We start from the raw sequence: 10,172 nt of genomic DNA, 5'->3' as shown, positions 1-10,172 counted from the left end.
AGAGGTAGTCTAAAAGATGGTGGTTTCAAACATTTTTCATCTGTGAGATCTTGTTTATTGTACTACAAAACAGCATGGTTCTTCCAACTGTCTTCTCATCTATGAAATGAAAACTGAAAACTAAGACGTTTTACTAAGAAAGCGTTCAATGATAGAGCACATGTGCCACAGCGTTGCACAGTGCCACTACAGGAAGCAAGTCCATCCTTAGGATGGACGGACAATTCATAGATACTGCTTTTATAGCATTCTGTGATTTTCATATCTCTATCCTGGGTCCTGTACCAAGGCGAGGTGAGGGCTGGGGGGAAATCCCTCCCTTCCAGAAGCTAATTATCCAGTTGAAGCTATGAAAGATCCCAAGCAGGATGGACTAAATCCATAAATAAAAGCTTGTGGGTTTGAATAGACACATGATCAATAAATACTACACGTATGCGTTACGTCCTCATGGCATGGAAAGGCAGATGGAAACAGGCAATCTCTCCTCCCACTAGACAAACACTGAGCAGTCGGGCCTTTTGTTTTTTTTTTTTTTTTGTTTTGTTTTGTTTTGTTTTTGTGAGAGGGATCTATCTTTTGTGCAATCTGTTTAGTATACAGTGCATGCTCGGGGCACTCCTTATCTTCGTGCTGGGAACAAAGTACACACACCCCTTTTCTGAAACACAGGGCCTAGGATCTCCTAGAGCTGGATGGGCTCCCGGGCTGTGGGACCACACAAAAGGGGCGCTTCGCCTGCTCGCAGGCCCCCACACCCAGGTTCTCGGGTCGCGGGTTCGCCTTCAGGGTCCTTCAGCCCCGCCTCTGCGAGTGCCCTCCCCAGCCTCTGGCGCGCACCCCTCCTCATCCGCGGGCAGCCGGAAAACCCGGAGCGAACCGGCCCGGGCCAGCGGCGCATGCTCAGTTGCGAGCAGGTTCAGTTTGCTAGTAGGAAGCTCCGGCGCTACACCGGCGGCGGCAGCGGCAGCGGTAGCAGCAGCGGCGGCGACGGCCAAGCGGCCGGATTCCCCGGCAGCGACCTCGGGCCCTCCCCGTTCCCCACCGACCCCTGCTCCCGCTTCGTCCCGTTCTGGGCCTCTCGCTTGAGTTCCCCGCTGGCGAGCGGGCGCCACCGGCCGGAGCGTCCATCCACGCGCCGTCTCTCGGCGGGCCAGGCCGTGCCGGGGAGCGCAGCCCCGGCGGAGGGCGGCCCGGGGCGGAGCGGGGGGCCTGCCCCGGGGCGGTGGTGCGGGATGCCGCCGCCGCCGCCGCCGGGTTGCGTTGGCTCTCGGCGAGCGGCGCGCGTGTCGGGTGGGTGTCCGGCCGCGGGCCTCGCCCCCCAGACTCCTCGCCAGCGCTAGCCGGGCCGCGCGGCGCCCCGAGGGGGCCGGGCCGTGCACGGGCTGTGGCCCTTCTCCGCGCCGCGAGCCGCCGCCCCTCCGCCCGCCCCGAGGCGCCCCGCGGGCACCATGCAGGCGCAGCAGCTGCCTTACGAGTTTTTCAGCGAGGAGAACGCGCCCAAGTGGCGGGGGCTGCTGGTGCCTGCGCTGAAAAAGGTAGGGGCGCGGAACCCGCTTCCCGGCCGCAGTCCGCGCGGGGCTGGGCGAGGGTGGGGAGGCGGGGCGCCACTGTCGTCTTTCTTCCCGGTCTCGGATCTCGGGGAGGTCTGCTCGGGCTGCGAGGTTCCCCGCGTCCGCTGCTCCAGCTGTTGACACTCGCCCGGGGTGCGTGGGAAGGCCGCACACAGTCGGGGAGGGTTGGTCTGGATCATCCAAGCGCGGAGGCGGGGGTTGGAGGAGCCTCGGTTTTCCGTGGAGGTCAACGAAGGCCATTGCCTACCTTCTCGATCTTCCGAACTGCGGTCAACCTCTCGTTTTAGGAGTCCGGTACTCTCACTGGCTCGAAAGTGCCTTGGCCACAGTGCTTGCCTAAGTAATTGCGAGGTTGCCTGCCAGCAAGAACATGGCCTGCTCGGCTGTGCTCGTCCTCAGTCATAACTCCCCGTTTTCTTGACCCCCTCCCCCATTACAGCGGTGATGCACATGCCACTGTATTCAGATTGGTTCTTTTGAAGTGTCTGAGAATCTTTGAACGTCATTTGGTTTGGTGTTTTGCATCTTTTTATTTGGAAATGTTGCTACATTTTAAAAGCTTCTAAAGCAACTGTCTGTCCTTTGGTTAGGCATTTTGGATTTTTGTTTGCCAGTGGTTAAAGTTATTCGTGAATGTTGCTACATTTTAACAGCTTCTACAGCAACACTTAGTGACATAGTAAATACTGTACTAAGACATCTGAAACAGGTGTGCTTGAATGGATTTTAAAACAACCAGATTGGTTTTTGTTTTCATTTGCCTTACCTGTAGAAATTGTTTTACAATTTAATCTCCCATTTCTTGTTGCTCAGATGATTTTCGTGCTATCTTTGCTAAAATGCAGTTTTGTTACTACTGAGTACCTGGCGTTTACTGTGCCATTATGCAGAGCCTTTCTATTTTACCAGAAAGTCTTGAAAGGTATTTCATACTCCCAGAGGCCAGTACCTTTCAGTTTCTCGTCTGCCCTGTTCTCCCCTTCCCCTCTTGGTATGTTATGTGGAAACTGTTGGCTTTGTTGGAAGACTTTGCTTTTATCTTTCAGACTTAGGTTCCTGCGCTTTATCCTCAAGTGTCTCCCTACTTACAAACCTCTGTATGTTTTCTAAGAAAATCAAAGAGACCACCTTGTTGTGCATCCTTAATGACTCCATGAGACTTCAGTCCATTTCTACATTGGCTTTACCTGCACAATTGCCTGCTTAGCTTGGAGAATTGGAGAAGAATGCCTCATGATGCTAGAAGTTTGGTATTTTGACAGGACAGGATGAAGACAAAAAATTGATTTATATGTACAAAAGCTCTCATAGAACCAGTTTGAGGTATATGGCTTAAAAGCAATAGCTCCTATTCTAAGGAAACCTCCAAAATAACACTCGAGGCTCCTTTAGAATGGTAGACAGAGCATTGTAGAAGTTGGCAGACTACTCTAACTTGCCACTTGGGTGGTCCTTGCTGAAATCTATTTTGTGTGGCTGGCATTGTGGATTTTGTTTTGTTTTTCAATGTATGTAATTAGTCACCAGTTTCTTTTTTTCGAGACAGGGTTTCTCTGCATAGCCCTGGCTGTCCTGGAACTCACTCTGTAGGCCAGGCTGGCCTCGAACTCTGAAATACGCCTGCCTCTGCCTCCCAAGTGCTGGGATTAAAGGCGTGCGCCACCAACCTCCCGGCAGTCACCAGTTTCTTAAAATGAGAACTATCACATAAACTCTGAGGTTTGTTTGTTTTGAATTATAGATGGACTGGCCATACATTTTCACCATCAACTGCTAGAGTTTTGAGTGACTGCTTTCTTTGGAAAGGGTTTTGTCTCCAGTTCATCAGTGTTGCTTGTGTTCTATCGCTTCATGGTTGGTTGGTTTTCCATTTGAAGCAGAGACCTCCCTGTAGAAGTGATATGAAGAGGGAGTTTACAGAGTCTCCCTAATGTGTGAGGTTCTTTCCCTCATTTACATTTCCACCTGCAATGCTCTTAAGACACCCAAGACAAGGTTGGATATATTTCTCATATTCTGAATATGCTCTTTTGTTTTTTTTTTTTTTTCCCGAGACAGGGTTTCTCTGTATAGCTCTGGCTGTCCTGGAACTCACTTTGTACACCAGGCTGGCCTCCAACTCAGAAATCCACCTGCCTCTGCCTCCCGAGTGCTGGGATTAAAGGCGTGCGCCACCACACCCGGCCTGAATATGCTCTTGTAGCTGAAAACTTGAATTATGGTATGTGTGTAGATGTGTCCTTGGACATTTTGTGTCCTTGGACATTCTGTGTGGGTGTCTCCTTATCTTGAGCTCTTCAGACTTTAAACTACTTGCGTAGTGCCCGACTGTGTGTTTTCATACCTGAGGCTTTTTGGATAGCCTGTGCATTTTCTCTGGTCTAATACTATTCAACCCCAGAGATTTTTCTCAACCTAGTGGCCCATCCTAACTCAACAGTGAATTTTAAGTCCTAATTTACTTGTCCATATTCACATTAGCTACCCTATTGGACTTGTTGTACACAGGTGCTAGGCCTTACACCTGTTAGCACTCATTTTGGTTGTTTTGTTTGTTTGTTTGTTTGTTTGTTTTTGTTCTTTTGGTTTTGGTTTTTCGAGACAGGGTTTCTCTTTATAGCCTTGGCTGTCCTGGAGTTCACTTTGTAGACCAGGCTGGCCTCGAACTCATAAATCTGCCTGCCTCTGCCTCCCAAGTGCTGGGATTAAAGGCGATGAACAAGTGTCTTTGTAGGTTACCTTGAGTTTGTCAGACTTTAAAGTAAATTATTTAGAAATCTTGCTACATTTTTTTAAAGCTTCTAAAGCAACATTGTAACTTAGTAAATCTTCACATCTCCCTCCTTTTGGTTTGGCGTTTTGAATTTCTACCCTTTGTATGCTTCATTTAGTTTGCCAGTAGTTAAAGTTATTTGGAAATGTTGCCAATTCTGTAAGGGGATACTCAAAACTGACCCCCACCACCAGTTTTTAACTTCTTGATTAACGGCTTTAAACTTTTATTTAATTGGCTCAAAACTGAAGCCTAGGACTCCTTTCCGTACTGCTGCCTGCCTTCAGGCCAAACCTTCTGCTTATCAACCTCTAACATGCTCTTGGACTCTGCTCTGCTAACTGCTTGGAGTTTCCGAGGTTACTGTGGTAACCTCTCAGTTGAGTTCCTTACCCCCAACCCACCTGCCTTTACATATTTCAGAAGTTATAAAGTACTTTCGAACATGTTATACATTTGTTCAAAATTGTTGATGTCCTTTAAGTTAAAGTTAGGGTTTGTTTGTTTGTTTTTTTAAGATTTTTATTTATTTTATGTATATGACAAGTACACTGTAGCTGATCTAGGAAACACCAGAAGAGGGCATCGGATCCCATTACAGATGGTTGTGAGCCACCATGTGGTTGCTGGGAATTGAACTCAGGACCTTTGGAAGAGCAGTTAGTGCTCTTACCCGCTGAGCCATCTCAGCAGCCCTAAAGTTAAGTTTTTTAAGCATGGAATTTATAAGACGGCTTTACCTTGGCCTTCCTGTTTGATTTCCTACCTAGATCTTTCTGGAGAGCACTGCTCCTTTTCCTGAATGTATTTATTAGGCCCCACAGTGTCTTTCCTACTGCATCTATCACATCCCACAAATACTTGATTCTTGTTTCAGAACAGGTATGGCCTTTGGCACTAAGGATAAATGACATATATTAAGAAGACTAAGTCGAGGGAAGGTGGTAGTGGATATGTCTGGAGAGAGGACTTGTTTTTAAGCCAGGGATTTTGTTTTTGTTTTTTTTGTTTTTTTTTTTTTTATTAGATATTTTCTTTATATTCATTTCAAATGCTATCCCGAAAGTTCCCTATACCCTCCCTCTGCCCTGCTCCCCTACCCACCCACTCCCGCTTCTTGGCCCTGGCTTTCCCCTGTACTGGGGCATATAAAGTTTGCAATACCAAGGGGCCTCTCTTCCCAGTGATGGCTGAATAGGCCATCTTCTGCTACATATGCAGCTAGAGACACGAGCTCCAGGGGTACTGGTTAGTTCATATTGTTGTTCCTCCTATAGGGTTGCAGACCCCTTCAGCTCCTTGGGTGCTTTCTCTAGCTTCTCCATTGGGGAGGGCTCTTTGTTTTTAGACAGTCTCATTCTACAGCTCAGACTAATCTTGAACTTGTAGCTTAGCTGTCCTGGCTCATCTACCCTAGTGCTAGGGTTATAAGTATGGGCTAGCTAGCACACCTGGCCAGTGAGGTGTTTTAAGTAGGGAGTAACACCTGGCTTGAGGTTTAGAAGCCTCACTTTGGCCAACGAAGAGGAAGAATAAGGCCTAAGGTAAGGGAGAGAAGCAAGAAGGCTGTCTAAGAGGAAATACACATTTGGATTAAGATGGATGCTGTGTGAGTGGTGTTGAAAAGGCAGACCCGTTGGGACCTAGCATTTCACTATGTGACTGTAGGAATGTTAAGGAAGTCAAGTTTGCTTGCAGCTAGTCACTGAACTTTGGGATGGAGAGACAGGTAACATAATGAAATGATTTGGAACATGTTGATCTTTTTTTTTTTTTTTTGGTTTTTCGATACAGGGTTTCTCTGTGTAGCCCTGGCTGTCCTGGAACTCACTTTGTAGACCAGGCTGGCCTCGAACTCAGAAGTCCACCTGCCTCTGCCTCCCAAGTGCTAGGATTAAAGGTGTGCGCCATCATGCCCGGCGGAACATGTTGATCTTAAAGGCCTTTTGGATCGTCTAGGCCTTGTTCTCCAGTTGGCAGCCCAGCTTTGATACCCAATGCAGCAGATTTTGAAGTATGAAGTAGAGTAGATGAAGTGTATCTATAGAAAAACTTATGTATGAGTCAGGTTTGATGGTACAGGCAGTAGTAGATTAGAGCACACACCTAGTGTGTATAAGATCCTGGGTTTAGTTCCCATTATTGACAAAAGAACCATATGTATGAATACCGTGGCAGGTCTATTCAGCTCCACACAGCAATCGAAATGTATACTATCCGTAATCGACAAGGAAATGAGTGAATGAACTGTGGTGCAGCCGTATAGTGGAATACATGGGAATGTAGGTTACTGATGCCCATGCAGTGTGGCCAACCCGCTAAATAACCAACAAACCAAACTAAAACCAGCATGTTCTATAGGCTTCACTCTCATAAACCTGTAGGAAATGCAAACTGATACAGATGATTGGTTATTATAAAAACAGACGTCTAGATGGTTATGCTGACACAGGCCTGCAATCACACAGATGAGAAGGAAGCGCAAGAAGACCAGGAGCGAAGGTCTTTCTTAGCTACACAGCGAAAGAACAGCAAACCAAAAGGAGACGTCTATGTCTACTTATCTTGAGTATGCTATAGTGCTAGGTGGTGTCAAATCATACAACTTAGATATATGCGGCTTAGTGTTGACTAGTTGTTCTCAGTGAAGACCAATGTAGCCATCAGCTTAGAATCTGCTACTGTCTCACTGTGTTTGCTTTATCACACCTATCCACTTTCCCTCCCGTTAATCTGTTGTTGTGTTTTGAGACAGTCTCTCCCAGTGTAGCCTGAAAACACTGTGAAGCCCAGGCTGGTCTCAGACTTGTGGCAATGGTCCTGTCTCTGCCCCTCCCCCTCCAGTGATGAGCTAACAGGTATGAGCTGCTCTGTCCAGCTTATCTAATTTTTTTTTTTAAAGACAGGGTATCTATCCATTCATTCACCCATCCACCCACCTGTAACTCTAAGCCAGCTCTGGCTGTCCTTTGCCCACCTCTGCCTTCCAAGTGCTGGGACTTAGGGGTCCACTACCACACCTGGCACTTATGTGATATCCTGATGAATTTTGTAGTTGCAGGTATAAGCACACTTTATTCCTAAATCCTTCACCCCACATCAGTAACTAGAAATCAATAGCTTTTTAAAAACAGTTCCTTTTGTTTTAGTAGGAAGTTCCTATGCAGTGGAACATACAGACGTTACTTGGAGTGCTTAATGAATGTTTACTGTCAAAGCCTCTATTAAAGGATGGACCACTCCCATGGCTCTTGAGGTTCCCTTCGTGCCCCTCTTCCCAGAGGTAGCCGCCACTGCTGCAACATTTCAGCACCTCACATCGGTTACTCTTGTCTGTTCTGGAATATCATGTAAATGAATCAAGTAGTGTATATATATTTTTTTATTGTTTTCTTTTTTTCAATTTTTTATTAGATATTTTCTTCATTTACATTTCAAATGCTATCCCGAAAGTCCCCTATACCCTCCCCCCACTCTGCTCCCCACCCACCCACTCCCACTTCTTGGCCCTGGTGTTCCCCTGTATTGGGGCATATAAAGTTTGCAAGACCAAGGGGCCTCTCTTCCCAGTGATGGCCAACTAGGCCATCTTCTGCTGTAGTGTATATTTTTAGTGAGGCATTTGAGAGTATGCTTTAAGAATTCCGTCCTTTTTTTCCCACCATGTGAACTATGTCACAGTTTATCTAGTGGATGGATAGCTGATGCTTTCAATTCGGAGCTATTATTAAAGCTGCCATAAATGTTCTTTAAAAATTGCATCTATGTGTTTGTGCATGTATGCACATGCATGCACAGACGTGGAGGTCAGAAGACAACTTACAGGAATCTGTTCTTTCCTTCTGCCATGTGGATCTCTCAAATCAAACTGGCGTGGTGGCAGGTGAGCCACAGGCTCAAATGGTCTTGTTGAGATGGTGTCTCATGTAACCAGGCTTGCCTTGACCTCCTGGTGCTCCTGTGTTTGTCTCCTGGATGTTGGGTTACAGGTGTGCACACTCAGCCCCCATGGTTCTTACAGGAGTCTGCTTAGAGACAGCTTTTATTGCTTGTACACTAGTACCGAGACATTGCTTGCAGGATAGAGATCTGTTTATGAGAAACTGCTAGACCTTTCCCCAAGATGGCCAAACCATTTAAAAGTCTCTCACAGTGATAGATGGTGGCTCCTTGCCAGTGTGTGATGTTACTAGTCTTTAACTTTAGTGGTTTGAAGTGCTATCTTATTTTAACTGTGTCTTGTATCCCATGGTAGATAATTACATTGATCACTTTTTTATATTCTTTTTTGCACTGTGTGTGTGTGTGTGTGTGTGTGTGTGTGAGTGAGAGAGAGAGAGAGAGAGAGAGAGAATGAATGAGAGGGGGCAGACAGACAGACAGACAGAGAACAGCTTACAGGCATTGATACTCTCCTTTCACTGTATGGGTCTTCAGGATCCATTTGAGGTGATGAGGTTTGGCAGCGGCAGCAGATACATTCTGCCCCCCTAGTCACCTTGTTGGTACCTTCTGCTTTTATGTTCTTATTAGTCATTCTTGTTTATTCCTTTGGACAGTGTCTGCTCAACTCTTCTTTCCCATAAAACATTGAATTATTTTTTTCTTTTTAGTATTGAATTGTAAGATGCCTTACATATTCTGGATAACTGTCCTTTTGATAAGGTATTTTTATGATATTTATCTATCTATCTATCTATTTATTTATTTATTTATTTATTTAAGGCCTCATGTAACTCAGGGTCATAATGGTTCAACTTCCTTGAGTGTCTGCATCTTAAGTGTGTACTACCGTGCTGGGTACACATCATTTCTTCTAGTCTTTGATTTGCAGATTTACTTTCTAGTAGTAGTGTTTTATGACAAGTAAAGTTTTAAATATCCACACATCTATCCATGGTGTCAAGCAGCCCACATTGGGCTCGGCCTTACTGTGTGGCTGAGGCTGACTTTGAACTCCTGATCCTCCTACCTTCATGTCCCCAGTTCTGGGATTATGGGCCTATGTCACCGTGTCTGCTTTGTTTTTGTGAGGTCTAATTCTGTAGCCCAACTTAGCTTGAAATTCACTGGCTGACCTTGAGCTCATAATCCTTGTGCTCTACCTTCCAAGGGAGCCACCTAGTCCAGCCAGATAGAAATTCTGAAGGATCACTGGCATCCACATGGCAGCTCACAACTGTTTGTAACTTCAGTGCCATGGGCTCTGGTGCCCTTACAGAACAACAGGCAAAGCAAAAACAAAAAAATTTATCTTTGATTTTACAGTGCTAAGGAAAATTTGCCAGGGTGTAGGGAGTCTTTGAGTGAAAGTTGACTGTCACAGGAATGCTGCATCTCTGAGAAACGGAGTCTGCCTTCGTCTGCTTGCCATGCTCAGTGATCGACTAGGAGGGGCTGGTTACAGGCATGGCCCCTGCACAAACACAGCGGTGGATTTCAGAGTGCAGCAGCTGGGGCCCTTAGTCAGTTATCCTGCCTCCAGCCAGATCTGAGAGGGCCATTGTTGTGGCCAACCAGGCTCTTCTCTGGCTATGAATTGCCTGATTGGGATAAATCATATACAGTTTTCCCCGTGTAAAGTAGGTGATTTGGCCCCTTCAACACTTTAAATGTTACAAAAAAAAAAGGTATCTTAGAGTAAATAAAAATAAAAACTTAATTTTCATTAGAATTTAATAGTATGTAATTTGCTTCCGCTGATCAAATAAACTGTTTCCTAGTGTGAGGCTGGTTTGTGCAGTTAAATATGTAGTTAGCAAAACCACAGATAGGACGGTAACTCTGAAGAAAACAGCTCAGGGATGCCTAGATAATCACTGCCT

At 46.0% G+C, this 10,172-nt stretch overlaps 1 protein-coding gene across 1 annotated transcript in view; it reads left to right on the top strand.

Annotated features, from left to right (window-relative positions):
- Nucleotides 1-921: 921 nt before the first annotated feature.
- The window catches only part of Sos1 (SOS Ras/Rac guanine nucleotide exchange factor 1), an 86,702-nt gene continuing 77,451 nt past the window's right edge, over nucleotides 922-10,172 (top strand). Inside the window, exon 1 of the mRNA NM_009231.2 lies at nucleotides 922-1,538. Within this exon, the coding sequence (NP_033257.2) occupies nucleotides 1,452-1,538 (87 nt within the window). The 5' untranslated portion in view covers nucleotides 922-1,451. The remainder of the gene's footprint in view (nucleotides 1,539-10,172) is intronic.

The sequence above is a fragment of the Mus musculus genome, chromosome 17 (assembly GCF_000001635.26).
Source record: "Mus musculus strain C57BL/6J chromosome 17, GRCm38.p6 C57BL/6J".
In the NCBI taxonomy this organism is placed as follows: Eukaryota; Metazoa; Chordata; class Mammalia; order Rodentia; family Muridae; genus Mus; species Mus musculus.
The sequence above is the reverse complement of the archived record's forward strand: the minus strand, read 5'-3'. Positions and strand labels throughout refer to the sequence as shown.